The following is a 20,368-nucleotide window of genomic DNA, read 5'->3' as shown; positions in this document are numbered from 1 at the left end:
CTTGTCCGTGTCACATTTGACAATGTGAATAACGATGTTTCTTGCTTTATTTTGTCGAATCCTTTTAGTATTTTAAAAGTCTCTATCATATCCCCTCGCAATCTTCTCTTCTCGAAGGTGAACAATCCCAGTTTTCCGAGGCGTTCTTTGTAGCTCAAATTCTCGATACCTTTAACTAACTTCGTGGCTCGCCTTTGCACCCTCTCCAGTAGGGTTATATCCTTCTTTAGGTAGGGAGACCAGTGTTGGACACAGTATTCCAAGTGTGGTCTGACCATTGCTCTGTAAGCGGCATTATGACGTCCATCAATCTGCTCGTGATGCCCTTCTTTATCATGCCCAAAATCCTGTTTGCTTTCTTTGCCGCCGCTGCGCATTGAGCCGACGGCTTCAGTGTCCTGTCTATCAGTACCCCCAGGTCCCTTTCTTGTTCGCTCTTACCCAAAAGGAAGACATGTCCGTGGAAATCCAGATATCTGGTAACCCTATGGTAGAGGAAAGTCTGAAAACCTACCGGCATTTTCTTCATGATGTTTCATGAAACTGTGGTGTGAAAGTTAAATAAGCGGTCACAGCCACTTTTACGCAATCAAAAAAACTGGTTTAACAATTCTTGCTGTCCTGTAGAGGTGAAAAATCTACGATCTAAGGTACAAATACTACCCATAATTGAATATAACTCCAGTATTCTGATGTGAAGATGACTATGTTTTTAAAATATCGGATGCCTAGGCGTGTTATAGATAGGGCTATTATGATGAAAATAATCTTCTTAAAATTGCAAGTAACTGTTGGGGGTTCTGTTTGGGAGGGCCGCTGCATGTGGAAAGGGACAAAATTAGCCTTTTCAGAAGGCTTGTATGGTGGTCCATAAATGTATAATGCAGTGTTGGTTACAAGATTCGCCAGTTCCATAGGTTGCTGTTATTTGAGGCTATGAAGGCTTGTCTGTCTGTAATGCGTAGGCGAGCCTTCTTGCAACTGTGGGATCCACCATATCTTTGTTCTTTTCTATATAGAGCCAGAAGTTTGATACTCAGTGATTTGACATGATATTCTGATTTTGACACCTTAATGCTACTTCCAATCCGTTGGGGTTTATAGTGGGGGGGGGGGGTTATTATATAAAGTTAAATTGACAGTCATGTCTCTTTGTTTCGATTCTGCTGCTGAGCCATCTTCGCTTTGCACTTGCTCGTGGCATATATTTTGCACTCTGCTGTCTTTTGTGTGACATGTTACCCAACCGGATGAATCTGCAGCACCAGGGGCACAACCTGCGCCAAGAATCAATCAATTAACTAAAAGTTTTAGAAAATAAAACACGAGCAGAAAAGGTCATTTGGTCTTGGAAGATGAAATGTACGATGTCGGCATCTATGAGACAAACTTGGTTTTTTCTGTTGCATAGAGCGTTATGGACCCCTGTTAGGTTGCAAAAATTAGATAGTTCTTTGTCTAATAGATGTTGGCATTGTCATCTGGAAGCAGGAACTTTAGATCATTTACTGTTTCATTGCCCATATATTATGAATTTTTGGAAATCAATTTGGGACCAAATTAATAATTTATTAGATAACCCAGTGACATTATCCTATGATACTGTGATATCTGGTATGGAAATGAGAGCAAAAAGTCAGATTTCTGCGAATAACAATAAATTACTACTTATAATGACTGGTGTTGCCATTCAGCAAATTACATATAATTGGAAGGATTGGAGGAGATTAAATTACAACTTCTGGTGGAATTCTTTATGCCATATTTATAAAATGGAAAGGTTTATTGCATTACAACGGGGATATTTTAAGAAGTTTCAGGATGTGTGGAAACCATTAACAAAGTATTGTAAAGATTAATTTGAAATTGTTTCCCTTATATTTATCAACTTAAGGTGTAGGGAGGGGGGAATTTTATTATGATATGTTTTATATGATAATGGAATATATGGGTGGGAGGGATGGAAAAGGGGAAGGGATAAGAATTTATGAAATGTATCAATGATTGTTTGTAAGTGATGTTTTTATTGTTAATGTGAATGAATATATTTAACACTTAATGTAATTTTGAAAATGAACAAAGAATTAAAAAAAAAAAAGAAAAGGTAAGCCCTTATAGCCTAGGAAACAAAACTGGATATCGAGGGGTATGTCACAGGAGATGACCACGAAGGGAGGGGTTAGAAATTGGTTTCAAGTTCCCTACAGTTTCCAGGATGGAAAAGGTAAATGACCCTACGGTGTAGATTCCAGAGGTTATTGTACAAGAATTGATGTTGTTATCCATTTGGGAACAAATGACTTGGCCAATAACTCCCCACTTTCAGCGTAGGAAGCTTTTCAGGAGCTAGGAGATGGATTAAAACATAAAATTGCAACTAATTGAGTTAAGACCAAAATCAATAACTGGAGTAAAAAAAATCTACGACTTTGCCTTTCAGATGTTTCCTATTATAAAGCAGTATGGAGATATCCTGGTGAAAAATGCCCAGAAGAAGATAGAAAAGGACGAACCTTTCTTCATGAAGGAGTAGGTCTCTGAGAGTGATGAATGGGAGCAGAGTGGGGGAGATTTTCAGTCCTGTGCTATTAAAAACCAAGAGTGAGATTGGGCCGCAGTACAGTTGGCACTTCAGATTTTTTTATTGTGGTGGTGTGGCGGTTCCACATTCATGGACCTCAAATGCTGGGTTGCAGTGGCATAGTAAGGGCCCTGGGAGCCATGTTTGTGAGAGTGCCAGCACCTTTCCACCCCTCCTCCACGCCATGCTTTAAAATCTTCACCAGTGCAAGCAACTAGCCTGCTATTTGCACCAGGAAAACCCCCTTTAGGGAAGATTTAAAAAAAAAAAAAATCTGTGGCTCTCAATCCTGTCCTGGGGACCCCACAGCCAGTCAGGTTTTCAAGATATCCCTAATGAATATGCATGAGAGAGATTTGCATACCTGTCACTTCCATTATATGCAAATCTCTCTCATGCATATTCATTAGGGATATCTTGAAAACCCGACTGGCTGGGGGTTCCCCAGGACAGGGTTGAGAACCACTGAGATAGTAGAGACAAAGGTAAACCAAGAAGAAGACCCAGGATGACATGTGGCATAGAGCAAATTGGGTCTAAAATGGATGTTTCCAAAGGACTTAAAGAATATATGAAAAGGCCTACCACAGGCTAATTTAAGTGTGTCTATCCCAGGGCTGGAATCCAGTCGGGTTTTCAGGATTTCCCCAATGAATATGCATTAGATCTTTTTGCATGCACTGCTTTCAATGCATATTCATTGGGAAAATCCTGAAAACCTGACTGGATTCCAGCCCTCAAGGACCGGAGTTGCCCACCCCTGGTCTATTCTCAATATAACATAACATAACATTATACTTATAGATCGCGTTACCAAAAAGTTCTAGGTGGTTTAGAAAACATTATAAACATTAAACATAATCGTATATCTGAATGAGTCAGCTAGTCAGGATTTGGAGAAAAGATAAGTTTTTAGCTGTTTTCCAAAATGTCTCTAAGAAACAGCTGTGAGCAACAATGATCGAAATTCATTTTCATGAGAAGCTGCCTGAGATGCTAAAGAGTGATTTAGGAATTTCTTGTTTTTACAACCTTTTACAGAAGGGAAATTGAACATAGTAACTGATCCGCTATATGAATAATTAGTTAAAAAAATAAATAAATACAATTTAAATTTAAAGTTAGGCATGGAATTCTGTGTGGCTCCTAGCGATGGTGGAGATACCTTATGACACCTATCTGAAATGTAGGTGTGTTTAGGGGCAGAGAATAGGCTTGGCTGAGATAGGCACCGGTAAATTAGGCCAGTGAAAACCTGAACTAACGTAGCAGCACTTAGCTATAGGATGCCTAAGTCTGCTTAGGCACTGCTAGGCTTGATTCTATTAACAGCGCCTAGTGGTTGATGAAGGGAATCTAAGGGATCCCTGTCAACATGGATTCACCAGAGGCAGGTCATGCCAATCCAATCTTATAAGCTTCTTCGATTGGGTGACAGGAAAGCTGGACTTGGGAGAGTCTCTGGACATAGTGTACTTGGATTTCAGTAAAGCTTTCGACAGTGTCCCACACCGTAGACTACTAAACAAGATGAAATCAATGGGTTTGGGTGAGAAACTGACTGCATGGGTCAGTGATTGGCTGAGTGGAAGACTTCAGAGGGTGGTGGTCAACGGCACCCTCTCTGAGACATCGGAGGTAACTAGTGGAGTGCCGCAGGGCTCAGTCCTGGGACCATCCCTTTTCAACATATTCATAGGGGACTTGACCCGGGGGCTTCAGGGTAAAGTAGCACTGTTCGCCGATGATGCCAAACTGTGTAACATAGTAAGTGAAAGCAACCTACAGGATAGTATGACACAAGATCTGATCACGTTAGAAAACTGGTCCTCGACAAGGCAGCTAGGCTTCAACGCTAAAAAATGTAAGGTCATGCATCTCGGCAGAGGAAATCCATGCAGAACATACTCCTTGAATGGAGAAACGCTAGCTAGGACCTCAGAGGAACGGGACTTGGGGGTAATCATCAGTGCAGACATGAAGGCTGCCAAACAAGTAGAGAAGGCCTCGTCAAAGGCAAGGCAAATGATGGGATGTATCAATAGAAGCTTCGTCAGCCGTAAACCTGAAGTCATAATGCCACTCTATAGAACCATGGTGAGACCCCATCTGGTATACTGTGTGCAATTCTGGAGGCCACATTACCGGAAAGATGTGCTTCGAGCTGAGTCGGTCCAGAGGATGGCCACTAGGATGGTTTTGGGGCTCAAGGGTCTCTCATACGAAGAAAGACTGGGCAAACTGCAGCTCTATACCCTAGAGGAGCGCAGGGAAAGGGGTGACATGATTGAGACATTTAAGTACGTCACGGGTCGTGTCGAGGTGGAAAACGATATATTCTTTCCCAAAGGACCCTCGGTCACAAGGGGGCACCCGCTCAAACTCAGAGGAGGGAAATTTAGTGGTGACACCAGGAAGTATTTCTTCACAGAAAGGGTGGTAGATCACTGGAACAGACTTCCGGAGCAGGTGATCAAGGCCACCAGCGTGCTCGACTTTAAGAATAAATGGGACATCCACGTGGGATCCCTACGAGGGTCGAGTTAAGGAACAGGTCATTAGCATTCAGACTTAATGGGGTGGGTCAATAGAGTGGGCAGACTTGATGGGCTATGGCCCTTTTCTGCCGTCATCTTTCTATCTTTCTATGTTTCTATCTATCTAACCACGCTGAGCAGTGCCTAAAATGTAGGTGCCGCTATGCGCTGTTTATAGAATCTGGTCCTGATTGTCTGTGCGGGACTGATCTGTACTAATCTGACTTATTTGGAGTATCAGTTGAATGTGCGTCCTTTTGTGAAGTGTGTCTTATTTCTCTTCCTTTTCCTTCAGTATCTTTGGAGCCTACAGCACAGATGTGATCACCAGCACCTCATTCAGTGTCAATGTAGACTCTATGAACAACCCCAATGACCCGTTTGTCACCAACAGCAAGAAGTTACTCAAATTCAGCTTCTTGAATCCATTAATTATTATTACAGGTATGGCTGCGATCACCACCCCCCTCATTTAAATCGGGCTTTGTGTTTTTGAATATTTTCTTTTCTTTTTTTTTTTTTTAAATAAATGTATTATTTTTAAATTCTTACATCAAGTGAAATACATGTATTACATTCAATTATTATAAACACTTGAAATTATTAATAAATGTTCTTACATTGTAAATAAAAATAACTCTTTATCAGAATTATATAACAGAATATTATTGCAAAAGTTTTCCCTCCCTTCCCCCCCTATATGCTCTGTACATGTGTTATTTTTTTTTTTTTTTTTTTTTAAACATCCTAAAAGGATGTTATGATATCTGATCTGTAGAAAAATTAGTCAATGGTCTCCATATTTTATTGAATTTTTGAATATATCCTTGTTGTAATGCCAATACTTTTTCCATTTTATATATATTACAAATTGAATTCCACCAGAAAGTGTAATTTAATTTAGTGTAATCTTTCCAGTTCTGAGTAATTTGCTGAATGGCGACCCCTGTCAATATTAACAAAAGTTTATTATTGTTTGCAGATATCGGACTTTGAGTTCTCATTGCTGTTCCAAATGATATTGTATCATATGAGAGTCCAACATGATTTTCTAATAAATTATTAATTTGGGGCCAAATTAATTTCCAAAAGGACTTAATACAGGGACAAAAGAAAAGTAAATGATCCAATGTCCCCACTTCTATCTTACAATGCCAGCATCTATTAGATTTACTACTATCTACTTTTTGTAATCGCGTAGGGGTCCATAAAACTCTATGTAATAAAAACAACCATGTTTGACTCATAGATGCTGACCTTGTAGTATGTATTCTCCAGGACCAAAATTTTTGCCATTGAGATGGAGAAATTATCTGTCCTATCTCAATACTCCAAATGTCCCTAAGTCCTGTTCTCTTTTTTTTGTTTAAAAAGCCATATATAATCTTATACCATTTAGCGGCTTGGTATCCTAGAAAATCCGTTTGAAAACATAGGATTTGCAAACTATACTGAGTGTTAAGATTCTTCCATTCAGGGAACCCTTCCTGAATAGCCTGCTTCAATTGCATCCATTTATAATATTGTGTCTTGTTTAATCCAAATTTTTGTTGCAATTGTGAAAAACTAAACAGTGATCCGTTTACTATTACATCTTTTAAAGATCGTATATCTGCTATTATCCATTGTTTCCATATTATTTTAAATCCACCAATTTTGATCCTGGAGTTTACCCAAATAGATTGATTTAAAGATTTAGCCAATGGATCTGGTGATAAATTGCTTATAAATCTTAGTGTTTTCCATGTATCTATTTTCAATTTCTAATTGCTCCAGGTCCAGTTTCAGGTCCGTTATTAATATATATTTTCTTTTCATCTACAGTTCTCTTTCCATTTCTTGTTCCTGTTATGGCGAAAATGAACTTCACATTTTTCTCTAAGGAAATCACAGATTTCTTTCTAAATGCAGTCACTAGTATCAAGACCAAGCGTCTACAGGAAAGTCAAACGGTGAGTCTGATTATTCCCAGTTTGGAGTGGAGGAGTAGCCGAATGGCCAGTGCGGCAACCTCAGGACCTGGGGAACTCGGTTTGATTGTCATTGCAGCTCCTTGTGACTCTGGGCAAGTCACTTTACCTTTTATTGCCCCAGGTCAGCGGCATAGTATGGGAGGAGGGCGAGGGGGCGGTCTGCCCTGGGTGCCATGTTGGTGGGGGCGCCGACACCCCTCCTCCTCTCCGCCCCACCTTTTCCCATTCCTCCTCTCCACACGTGTGCCCCCCCCCTTCCGTTCCCCTATACCTCTAGTTGGAGAAGTTGTTGGCAGCAGTCAACAACGTGCTCCTAGCAAACCCCCAAAGACTCTTCTGCTGATGTCACTTCCGGGCGGCGCACATAGGAAGTGGCATCAAAGGGAGAGCTGACGGGGTCGTGAGGAGCACATTCTTGACCTCCGCAAGCAATGACTTCAACTAGAGGTATGGGGGAAGAGAGTGGGGCGCACGTGCCAGGCGGGATCAGGGAAGGAGTGAAGATGAGGGCGGTTGAGGGGCGCCTCTCACCCTCACTATGCCACTGTCCCAAACACAAAATAAGTGCCTGTATATAATATGTAAATCACTTTGATTGTAACAACAGAAAGGTAGGGAAGATGGCACTAGTGGGCACAAAGGGGGGAAATCACATAAATGGTGTCTAAAGTTGAGTGCCTAAAAACTGGGCACTAAGCTAGTATTTATTTAGAACCTGGAACAGGAGGGGGGAAAGAGAGGAGTTCAGGGAGGTGAGAAAGGAGGAGGCAGTTCGTTGGCGCTGGCCAATTGAAGAAGTGGGTCTTCAGCATTTTCTGGAAGGTCCTCAGTGAGTCTCGTGATCTTATCTGGGCAGGCAAATGGTGCAAAGATGGGGGATGAAGTGGTTGTATGAGATTTTGTGAGCTGTCCCCATTTGGAGGGATCATCCTGCGGGGATGCATAGTCGTTTCTTGGCTTCAGAGAGAAGAGGGCGGAGGGGAGTGTATTGGGGGAGCTTGGATGTAATGTAGGCAGGGGTGATGAGGTGGAATCTCTTGTAGGGCTTTGAATACACAGCGTTTGTTAACTGGTAGCCAGTGTTCTGCGAGGGGGGAAGGGGAGATGGGGTTAGTGCAAAATCCGTTATAAAATATTAGTGAATTGACCTGATCTGTTGCAGACACCAACCTGGGAGCTCAGGTGTCGTGGAGGGGGGGGGAGGTGTGAACCGCCTTTGGGTGCCATGTTGGTGGGGGTGCCAGCAGCTCTCCACCATACCATGCCACGCTCGCGCCATCCCTCTCCCCCATGTCGTATCTCTATAGATCTTCACTTGCGCGAGCAACTTCTCCTGCTTGCTCCTCGCGCCAGCCTGGTTCCCCTCTGAATCACTTCAGGTCAGACAGAAATCCAACACTGGCTTGAGGAGCACACTGTAGAAAAGCCACTCACGTTGGCGATTTAGAGGTATGGGGGGCAGGGAAGGGAGCACGCAAGTGTGGAGTGGCGGGGGACGGGAAGGAGCAGGAGTGCATAGAGGAGGGTTTGGGAGAGCATGGGGGGCGCACCACCACCCTGCGTGCCTCCTACCGTTACTATGCCACTTTAGGAAGATGCAAAATTTTCACATTTGGGGGTTGAAAGAAGGCTTAGTTTTGCTCATAAATGTGAATTACTGTACTGTGGAATTCCCTCCCCATTTATTTAAGGGAAGAGCGCCTTCTTGACAGATTCAAGAGCAAGTTAAAATGCTTTCTTTTTAAAGAATCATTTGACTGCTAGTAAGGTATATTAGGATCCTTTAACAAATTTTATTTTCTGACTTATTTTAAATCTTCCGCTTTTAACCTCCCTGTTGTTTTTTCCTTTTTTGTCTTACTTACTATCAACAATTGTATTTTTTTCCCCTTTTCTTTGGTATGTTCTGTCTGGTTAGTCCAAATTGTTTATTCTGTCCCCCTGAAATTTGTAATTTTAATTTTTATACATTATGTAGAATTTTGAATAAGCATTTAATCAAATGATTTCTCTCTGCTTGGGTCAGTACACACTGCTTGATGTCCACTTCTGACCCTTCCTGATAGATGAAATCTTCCAGCAGTATTATGGGTTGTATTTCTGGCCAGATGGAGTGGTCTTTCTCCTAATCCTTCTCCATTTAATTGTTCTTCTGTTTCCAGGACCGAGTGGACTTCCTGCAGCTGATGATCGATTCACAGAGCTCTGAATCCAATGGCGATACTAAAGGACATAAAAGTAACCTCATTTAATTAATTTACCAAATGGGTTTGTTGAATTGGGTGGCTTTCTTTCAATAGATGCAGGAAGGGTTGGCTAATTGGTGAAATTCTTATGGCGACTCTGTCTGAATGTATCATGGCCACCTGAACACAATAGATAACAGTGGATAGAGGTTTCAAATCCAGCGCTACTCCTTGTGACCCTGGGCAAGTCATTCTGTCCTCCATTGCCCCAGGTACGTTAGATAGATTAGATAGTAAACCACATAGATAACTTTGATAGGTGGTATCTTCTAAATACCTAAAATCAATCAATCAATCAATCAACTGACCCAGCCAGTCTACCCACCACTGTAAGATGTGAAGAAGAAAGTATCTAGCATACAAGTAAATACATCCTAGCTGCCGCCTGCATATACTGTAGTGGCCACCTGCAGGGCATTGTATCTCTTCCAGAGACCACCTGCAAGATACTATAGAAATAGAAATATGACAGCAGATAAAGGCCAAATGGCCCACCCCTCTCTGTAAGACAGGGGTGTCAAAGTCCCTCCTCGAGGGCCGCAATCCAATCGGGTTTTCAGGATTTCTCCAATGAATATGCATGCGATCTATTAGCATACAATGAAAGCAGTGCATGCAAATAGATCTCATGCATACTCATTGGGGAAATCCTGAAAACCCGACTGGATTGCGGCCCTCGAGGAGGGACTTTGACACCCCTGCTCTAAGAGATCCCAAGTGCATGTCTCACGCTTTCTTGAATTCAAACACGGTCTTTGTCTCCATCATTTCTACTGGGAGACTATTGTACACATCTACCACCTTGAAATTGCTGCACAGTGTGGAAATCCATGTAGATGTAGTGGCTTTCTAAAATCAGTATTTATGCATCAACTAACGGTCAAAGTGATCAATTCAGTTCAACACGTGCAGCCACTTTAGTAATCAGATCACTGTCTTTTGGAGAGCTAGTCTTTGCAGAACTGACACCATGTGCAATTTGTTTCTGCCTCCTGCAAATCCCAGGCTGCCCGACATTCAGACCACGGGAGGTAACCAGCTTTCTCCTGCAGTCCACGGCAAAACCGGAAATTCAATGCCAGCATTATATCTGGCAACCGGCACTGAATTTTTGAATTCACGTTTGGCCATCTAAACAGATTTTCATTGGCTAGTTGGCTAAGTTCTAGCAGCCAAAGATAGATCTGCTTTGTAGGCGGGTCTAACTAGCTGGCCAGCCAATGAATATTTGCGGTGACTGGCTATGTCAAGCGACATAGGCAATTGCTGGGCTATCCAATGAATGGGATATTCGGTTCCATAACTAAAGCATGCAGGATTTTGGCGCGCCGACAATCCCACGGTGACATTTGCGTGCAGGACAAATGTGCACTGCCGCTTCCTCCGTTCCCATTAGCACTCTAAGGAGGTATGGGGGAACACCCCCGACTACACTTAGAAGAGTTCACGTACCCGATGGTGGGAGGGTTTGGGAGTTTTCAGTATATTGGGGGGGTTCCCCACACACACTCCCCAATGGGCGCGCGAGGACTTCTAAGTGTAGTGAGGGGTTCCCCCTCACACACACCCTCAGAGGAATGGCATAAGCGATGGTATGCAAATATTGCCGCGAGATTGTTGGCGCACCAAAGTCCTGCGCACTTTTGACAGGTCACCGGATATTCAGTGGAAGATAGCTGGCGATCCCCCGCTGAATATCGGTGGGTAGCTGGCTATGTGCTCTGTAGCTGGCCAGGAGTCATTCCCGGCAGGCTAAATAGCATTGAATAATTGGGCCTAGGGTCTCCAATCTAGGTCCTTTTTTCTCTTGCAGCTTTTATAAACATGTAACATAACATCATACTTATAAACCGCATAACCGTAAGTTCAATGTGGTGAACAAAAGATAAAAAATAACATAACCTAAGGCTCTGCAGTCCGTGGGCTCTAGCCAGCTCTTCTGGGTTGAGGGGTCCATCTATCCTGCACCAGGGCTCTCAAAAAGTCGGGGAGAAAAAACAACACACGCACACCGGATGGATGGTGGTTACAGTCACTCACAAACTCATAGATCAAACGAGCTTGGGCGCAGGCCAGGGATAAATAGCCACTCGAGCTGCAACACTCGACCCACAACTCTACAACCTATTGACCTCGACCACAGACTACAAAACCTTCAAAAAAGAAAAACCCTTCAATTCAAAAAACACATAAAACCAAACTAGCACAATCACCATGACAACATATGTACCTCCAATATCATGACAACTCAGATGTAATCCTTAGCTCTGGAACAACCTTACATTCCCTCTCCGAAATTCGAGCTCCCTCCAACTCTTCTGAAAACTTGGCTTTTCTCAAAAATGTAACACCTCCCCCCTCTCTGGTACCCTAAAGCCCTCTATCCCTCCTTTACTCTTAATCCACAACCATCCTTTGGAGTTCCATTCTATCTTAGTCCTGTAAACCGTGCTGAGCTCTACGATCGTGGAGAAGATGCGGTATACAAACCTAAGGTTTAGTTTAGTTTAGTTTAGCAACTCAAAAAAATGTACAAACTACTCCCTAAATACTTCTAATCTCCGGACAATCCATTTGTAATCCTCCTTGAACCGCAAGGTAATGACGGAATAGAAATCCCTAATGTAATGTAATGTAATAACTCGAACCCCCCACTTTCCCATACCAAATGGAACTTGATTGAACATGATTAGAGAACACCCTTTAGCTATTTGCAGTGAATTCAGCATGAAGGTAGGGTTACCAGATGTCCGGATTTCTCCGGATAAGTCTGGGGATCCGCACGGCTTTTCAAAACCCAGCACTTTGTCTGGGTTTTGAAAGATTCCTCCACATCGCCAGAAGCACTGATTTTTGATCGAGCCCAATATGTTATCATTTGCCATCTGTTTTTTTTATGATTGATTGATAGTGTATTTGGTATTTATGATGATTTTTTTTTTTCATTTGAATTTAATACATTTACAATATCATAATGTTAATGAAACTTTACTTTAAAAATAGACTACCAAGTTCTGTGGGGATTTAGTTAGTATATTTCCAGATGTCTCAAGAGCTACTCAGCTTAGAAGGAAAGAATTTCTGAAATTGAGAAATAGAGTATTAGCACCTGAAGCATCATTTTATTTAAAGTTTCCTTGTAAATGTTTGGTTAAGATACGAGATACTGAATTTGTTTTTTGGGATCCCATTCAATTGCAACAATTTTTGTTAGCTCGTGAACAGAAGTGAGATTTCTTTTTCCTTTTCGTTTTCATTCATTCTTTATTGAGAAAATAGGGTAGGTATGTCCATGTCCTAAATATAGTAGGGAATGATTTGGATTCTTTGGAATTCAACCCATTTCTTTGTTTTTCCTTTAAATTTAGTTGATAAATGAGCAACATGTTTTCCCCTTTTAGTGGGCTTGTAAAGGACTGTTTGCTGTATGATATGTTTTTGAAAAATTTGTATGGAAAACCTTTTTTTCTTGATATCTTTATGATATTGTAAATGTATTAAATTCAAATTAAAAAAAAAAAAATTTATGATGATTTTGAGCTGGGTTGGCAGAACGCAAGTATGAATAGAGATTTTCTATTTTTCCTTTGTTATATTACAGCTCTCACGGACGCAGAGATTATGTCGCAGGCAATTATTTTTATTCTGGCTGGGTACGAAACCACCAGCACCATGCTGTCCTTCATGTCCTACAGCATAGCAACCAACCCCGAAATCCAGCAGAAACTTCACGATGAGATAGATAAAACTCTACCCAACAAGGCAAGTGGCTGCTCCTGTTGCATGTGGTGGAAGGTTGCCTTAGGGCACATGGAGGGATCATTTTTTTTTTTTTTTTAAACCCCAAAAACGTCAAAGTCCACAAAGAAAATAATAATAATAACAGTTTATATACCGCAGGACCGTGAAGGTCTATGCGGTTTACAATGATTAAAAGGTATTACAGATTGAGTGGAATAAACAAAGATCATTTGTTGAGGACTAAGATTGTATAGGTCAGTTACCTAAGTACTTCAGGAACAGATGTGTTTTTAGGCGTTTCCTGAATTCCCTATAAGTAGTAGGCACGAGCAGTTGTTCCAGGTCTTTACCCCATAACCATCCTGCTCAGAAAGTCCAATAGAAATGTCCATCTCACAGGCTTAATGAAACAGGGAAAACATCTAGATTTTTGCATGGAAAACATTAAAAAGAAATAGCCATTTTCCATCAGTAAAGCATCTAACTTCTGAAGAAAATCCAGGAGCATCATTTTCAAAAATATGACCCCCACAAACACCCCTGCAGAACAGACTACGTCAGCCGGAGCCTCGCCTCCTCTCCGTGCCTTTTCTCTTCTAGCACTCTGGAAGGCCTGCAGCATAAGCGGGCATCGCCGTGATGACATCACACATGTGCAAGCCATCATCGTGTCGACGTCCGCGCATTTCTGGATGTCCTCGAGCCGCGGTCTGCAGTTTAGAGAGCCGTGGCTTCGGAAATTTTGCGAAACTCTGGGGTAGGGGATCAGAGATGACGAGCCCTGTTCTTTGGTACTTGTGTTTAAACGATGTACAAGTGATAAACTAATCTAATCTAATCTAATCCTTAGGTTTGTATACCGCATCATCTCCACGTTCGTAGAGCTCAACGCGGTTTACAGTAGGAGAAATAGGAAGGAACTACAACAGAGGGTTAGAGGTAGAAGTGCTATCTCCTCCTCTCCCTATTGGCTAAGGCTCTTAACATTTGCATCTCCTCTTCCCATAGGCTAAGGCTCTTTCCACCTGCATTGTGATGTCATAGAGCTTTATGGTTATAGAAAAAGAGAAACATGATGGCAGATAAAGGACAAATGGCCTATCCAGTCTGCCCATCCGCAGCATCCGCTATCTAATCTAATCTAATCTAATCCTTAGGTTTGTATACCGCATCATCTCCACGTTCGTAGAACTCGACGCGGTTTACAGTAGGAGAAATAGGAAGGAACTACAACAGAGGGTTAGAGGTAGAAGTGTGAAGAAAATTTAGAGGACTTGGGATGCCAAGATATATGAGTTTCCTTGATTCCTAAGTTGGAGGGAGACTTACATAAGCTATTGATTTAAGAAGATATGTTGTATAATATTTCACATAATCATCTTGGAATTTTGCCATCGACACCTTAAAAGCTGTCAAAATGCCCCTGGGAGTGAAACGCATTGAGATTGTCTTAACTTAGTGATGCTTCTTCCTGTGCAAATCATTGAGCCAATTAAATTATGACCTGATTTCCAAAGCGTCAACTTTCAAATACGTGTAGAAGCTTAAGATGATTATTAAACGTTTCCTTTAATCCACCAGCAACCAGTGCCAGACCCTGGGCACCCTTGTCAAGACTCTTTCTGTAAGATTTAGGATTTCGCCTGCTTGCTTTTACTGATTCTGTCTATTAAATGTACCCCCTGGACTAGAGTCTAACATCTTACTGCAGTGAGATCCATTTAAGAGAAAACCCACAACGCACCGGCCTCGAGCACTGTTTTTGATTCTTTTCTGGAAAACGATGAATGAATTATGAGCAAAGGCCCTTGAAGTAGCTGTAATTGTCCACAGAAATGTGCAGCTCAATGGTTATACGGTCAGATGAAATCACTCATTGCTGCCATCCACAAACAGTAACTGGCATGTTCGTTTTATCATCCTGGGTTTGGGTCTGCAAAAACGTCAGTGCTGTCTGGATAAACAGTCTTCAGCATTATGGAGTCAATTAGAGGCCAACTGGAACCAAAACTGAAAAGTTGGGCTGCCTCTCCCACCCCTGGCAGAAGGTGTGGCCCCCCTGCACCTCCCCCCCTGCCGCCTCTGAGCCCCTTGAGCATTAATAGCCATCCACAGGCCTATCTTAATAAGCCCTGGTGGTGTAGTGGCCTCTTTCGAAGCAGGAAAGAACCGGACTCTTTCTGCCCAGCTAGGGTTACCAGACGTCAAGATTTCCCCAGACAGCTTTTCAAAACCCGGCGCTTTGTCCTGTAAAAATCGGGTTGGGAGGGGGCATCCGCGCATGTGCGGATGCCGTCTGGGGGGCAGGGCTGGGGGGAGGAGGGATCGTTATGCAATCAGAATGGGGCGGAACTGGGCAGGCCTGTGGGTGTGGCCATGGGTCCGGATTTTCCTTCGGGAAAATCTGGTAACCCTACCTGTTGCCATCATTTTAAAATGGCTGCTGAGATTGCCATGGGGGGAGGGGGGACAGCAGCAGCAGGGAGGGGGGGGAGGCTCAGCAGCAGCCGCCGCAGCGATACTGAGATTGACACAGGCATAAAGAAGGAGCAAATCTCAATACGGCTACTGGGACCTCCCACAGCCATTTTAAAGCAGCGGCAACGGGCAGAGCAGTGGGCAGGAAAAACAGGGGCTATTTCCTGCTCCTGACGAGGCCACTGGACACCTGGTTAATGTAGGCTTGCGGTGCTCCTACTGATGCCCAGGAAGGGGGGTGGGCTGGTGGTGGTGGAATGGAGAGCTACAGTTTTAGCCGAAACCCAAACCTATTTTTTGGGTCGATGTCATTGCCCTATATAAAACTGAAATTCAGTCGGCCTCTGGAGTCAATTCTAAACCAGGGTGCCAACATTTAGGCGCCATATGAATGCATGTAAGTGTTCTTATGGAATGCTAGTGTAAACCCACAGAACGCACCCACAACCGGCTCGCACCCCTATAACAACATGCTAAGCCATTTTATCACGTAATTATAAAATAGTGGTTAGGTACCATCCACGTGAATGGCAGTATTCTATAAATTTACGTGCGCTATGGCTTAAATTTAGGCGACTTTATTATGGAATGAGGAGAGGATATGAGTGTGGTGTAGTGGTTAGAGCAGCATCCCGCAAACTTTTTTTAGCCATAGCGCAGTAAACTCGGGGCCGCGCCTAGAGGGCCTCTGATCATGCTACGCCACTGGCCCCAGGTACATTAGATAGATTGTGACCCACTGGGACAGATAAGGAAAAAGCTTGAAGTCTCTGTATATACACTTCCCCCTCCATAGTCGCAATTTCATTATCCACGGATTCAGTTACTCGTGGTTTTTTGAACGCAGTCTCCGCCCCAAAATTTACATCACAGGAAATTGGAGGAATCGCCCAAAACCTGCGGCCGAGGTGGAGACCGATGAACTGACAGGATCCAGGGCTGTTCCCAGAGGTCCCGGCCCGCCACCGAGCGCACACGCACCTTCCACTCAGCAGGCACGCGCTGACTCTGTTCCTGGCATTTGCCAGCGCCAGGCGCGCAGCCTGATCCAGAAGTCCCCGCCGAACCCTAACAGGTTACTGCTCTCTCCCTCGCGCAGTGGTAACCCTGCGCTCTGTTCTGGAAGTGGTTCTCGGGATCCAGACCCACGCTTTCCTTTACAACCACACAGGAACAGGTCAGGTTATTCACGGTTTTGTGCCTTTTCTAGGGTTGGGGTTTTGTTTTGTTTTTTTTATAGAAAATCCGCGAATAGCATACAAAAAGTTATTCGCGTTTTTTCTGTATTCGCGGCCACGCTGTTCCCCGATCACCGCGAATACAGAAGGGGAAGTGTAAACCACTTGGTACATAAAGGCGGTGTTAGTTTTCTACCCCGTTGTCCTCAAAGAGCCCAAATCGGGTTACAGGTTTAACATGCATTATTTCTGTACAAGTTTACGATACAAGTGTTTATCCTAACTGGATACAAGTCCTAATCCCTTTCCCTAACCCACTAGCTCTTGATAGTCACGCGAAGCAAGAAATACTCTTATGTAACTGTGCCTCTCCTCTAGGCCACGCCTACCTATGATGCCTTGATGCAGATGGAGTATCTTGACATGGTGATTAACGAGACGCTTAGACTGTATCCCGGAGGAGGTCGACTAGAACGAGTCTGTAAGAAAACCGTCGAAATCAATGGACTTACCATTCCAGAGAATACTATAATAGTCATCCCAGCGTTTGTCATGCATCGGGACCCAGCCTACTGGACAGACCCAGAGGAATTCAAACCTGAAAGGTACTGCGTGGGGAGAAGGGGAGCTGAGAGAAGGCGTAGCCAATAAACTTTTGTCCTTCCGAGCAGAGGGAGCACAGTCCAAAGAATAGATCAGAAAGCACCAGGCAAAGAAAAACACTGTTAAATAAACAGTTCAGTGGAGGCCTAGTGGGAAGTTATTCTTTGCAGTTGGGACCTTGTCACTCCTGATGCAGCCGTATGGGCGAAACATGGTCATACTAAAAAATATTTGTTTAATTAACAGTGTATTTCTTCACCTGTTGCTCCCTGGTCCACTGTTTTGACAGTGTTCTGTAGACCTTTCTGTCTGTTTTCTTTTTATAATGTACTACTGTATATACATAAGAATTGCCGCTGCTGGGTCAGACCACTGGTCCATCGTGCCCAGCAGTCCGCTCACGCGGCGGCCCTTAGGCCAAAGACCAGCACCCTAACTGAGACTAGCCCTACCTGCCTGGTTCAGCAGGAACTTGTCTAACTTTGTCTTGAATCCCTGGAGGGTGTTTTCCCCTATGACAGACTCCGGAAGAGCGTTCCAGTTTTCTACCACTTTCTGGGTGAAGAAGAACTTCCTTACGTTCATACGGAATCTATCCCCTTGAATATAAGACAAGATTTTTGGGCCAAAAAGTGGGGGTCTTTGTCTTATATTCAGGTTAACCTGAGGCTCTGAGTTTTTCTAAACAGACAAGGAATGGAGTTCACAACAGACCCTTCCTAGTAGCATGTGTTGTGATGGTTAGAATATACAATATGTGAGAATTTCTACTAACTGTCTTTATTTTTCTGCTTACTTATTGGGACTTCTAGGTTCAGTAAAGACAACAAAGACTCCATTGACCCTTACATTTTCCTTCCCTTTGGAGCTGGACCCAGAAACTGCATCGGGATGAGATTTGCCCTGCTTAATATTAAACTGGCAATGGTGGTCCTGTTGCAGAACTTCTCCTTCCAACCCACCAAAGATACGCAGGTGAGAGGCCAAACTCCGGTCCCACTTATTTGCCAGGTTGTCATTAAAGTGCAAAGAGTTTCCTTCTCTTAATCAACTCTGCTTTTCCTTAGATCCCGCTGGAACTTGACTCAAAGGGCTTCCTGCAGCCCACGAAGCCCATCGTTCTAAAACTTGTGCCCCGAACCAGCACCAGCGCTGACGAGTGAAACCGAAGAACAAGCAATATCGCGGGCAACACTACGGCTTAGGCTAGCTGAGACTTCTCTTTGTGCTGCCTACCTACAGCAGGTTAAACATCAGAAATACGCAAGGAACCTTTTACATTAATTTCTGGAACTCTCTTCTCAGCTTCCCACAATCGCAGACCAAGTCTTAGGCGCATGCTGACGCCTGTTTAGCAGATGCTTTGAGGAATTGCACGAGCTCATGAAAATGGCAGGATATCCTCTATTACAACCGTCAAGTGTCCGCTCTCCCCTCCTTTTAAGTTTGCTCTTAGACCCAAGTGGCCTGTAGTTCTGCAGGGTAATCTGAGATCATCTCCGCAGCCGAGCTGAATTCAGGGGTCCGTGCGGAAAGGTCTAGGGGGCCCTTTGCCTAGGATTTCCCCGGGCATTTCCTCCTTTTCGAGGACATGTCCGGGGGTCTGGACGGCTTTTCAAAATCCAGCACTTTGTCCGGGTTTTGAAAAGCTTCTAGCCAGCAGTGACGGCGGGACGGCATCGGCCCATGCGCAAATGCACTGTGTTGACATCACACGCATGTGTGCATGCATGTGGCATCATCACGTCACACCAGAACATGGGCAGATGCCCTCCCAACAAGCGAGCAGGTTGAGGGGGCAGGGCTGGAGGGCAGAATGGGGCATGGCTTGGGTGGAACTGGGCGGGCCTGGGGGCGGAGCCATGGGTCTAGGTTTTCATTTCAGAAAATCTGGTAGCCCTATCTTTGGTGGTCTGTATTTTATTTTTCTCTCTTGTTATCTACCAATAACTCCTGAAGTGTTGTAAGTTAGTTCATTCCCGTCTTCCTAAATGCACATTCTGCTCTTTGACCCTTACTCTGTCCTTCCCAACTGGCCCACATTCAGGGCCCTGGAAAAACGTCCACAGCTGTGACGGTCCGCCACTGTAACACATTTGTGCCCAAAGGAGGGGTAATTTATATTGAGCCCAATTTTCTATAAAAGCGTGTCTAAAATTTAGGCCCTGATTTGCAGCGGCTTAGCTAGGGAGGTTGGTACCCCAGGGCAGTGGTGCCTGGCATCGCCGTGCCATGTGCCCCCTGCCCTTCATCGCTTGAGTGCCTCTCCCCGCCCCATGAACCTCTTGAAATGTTCACCTGGAGAGTGAACCTTGGCAACAGGTTGGGGAGGGGTTGAGGGAGGGAGGGATGAGCGGTGAAGAGATCTATGAGGAGTTTGAGGGGAGAGAAGCTACACCTTGGGGCTCTTTGTAAATCTTGGGTCAAATATGTTGGATAAATTGGCTCTTTGCTGTAAAAAGGTGGCCGACCCCTGACCTAGACCCTTTGAGAGCTGACATCCAGGATAAATAGAACTGGGTCAGTCAGATCTGACGGGAGACCTCTGCCAAACATTGCCAACGTCTGGAAAGAGTTAGGCCTTAAAAGCCTCAAATTCTGCTTGCTTTTTTATGAAATAATGGAGTTGAAAATACCGCTTTCTTCTCTAGTAAAACTATTTCATTAATAAAAGGGAACCGTCTTGTCTCCAATTTTGTATACTGCCTCTGCTATTACAATGCCAGGTCTAGTCCTAGTCTCCATCTAGATACTGAGCCAGAAGACTATTAAATTGGCCACTTCTCTTTGAAGACGTTCATTTCTTGCTGAGGACTGTGAAAGTCATTTCCTTCTCTTTGTGACTGTATGTTGTTGCTCTCGGAATTTGGCTTCAGCTCAGCAGTCTCTGCCCCACCCTGTTCAGCAGTGGGAACTGGCCCTATGTATGTCAACACGCTTTCGTTTGCATGACAACATGTGATCGGAGAGAGCTGGCACGTACACCCCTCGCTTCAGGGAAAGCAGGGGAGGAGAATTTGTGAAGAACACC

At 43.8% G+C, this 20,368-nt stretch overlaps 1 protein-coding gene across 1 annotated transcript in view; it reads left to right on the top strand.

Moving 5' to 3' along the window:
• Window positions 1-20,030, top strand: part of LOC117345596 (cytochrome P450 3A24-like) — a 40,852-nt gene extending 20,822 nt beyond the window's left edge. The window contains exons 6-13 of the mRNA XM_033914478.1: window positions 2,441-2,529; window positions 5,414-5,562; window positions 6,943-7,070; window positions 9,254-9,329; window positions 12,939-13,099; window positions 17,113-17,339; window positions 18,150-18,312; window positions 18,405-20,030. Coding sequence (XP_033770369.1) covers window positions 2,441-2,529; window positions 5,414-5,562; window positions 6,943-7,070; window positions 9,254-9,329; window positions 12,939-13,099; window positions 17,113-17,339; window positions 18,150-18,312; window positions 18,405-18,500 — 1,089 coding nt within the window. The 3' untranslated portion in view covers window positions 18,501-20,030. The remainder of the gene's footprint in view (window positions 1-2,440; window positions 2,530-5,413; window positions 5,563-6,942; window positions 7,071-9,253; window positions 9,330-12,938; window positions 13,100-17,112; window positions 17,340-18,149; window positions 18,313-18,404) is intronic.
• Window positions 20,031-20,368: the final 338 nt, after the last annotated feature.

This window comes from Geotrypetes seraphini, chromosome 11 (genome assembly GCF_902459505.1).
Source record: "Geotrypetes seraphini chromosome 11, aGeoSer1.1, whole genome shotgun sequence".
Taxonomy (NCBI): Eukaryota; Metazoa; Chordata; class Amphibia; order Gymnophiona; family Dermophiidae; genus Geotrypetes; species Geotrypetes seraphini.
Note: the sequence above shows the minus strand (reverse complement) of the source record. Positions and strands in the feature narration are given on the sequence as shown.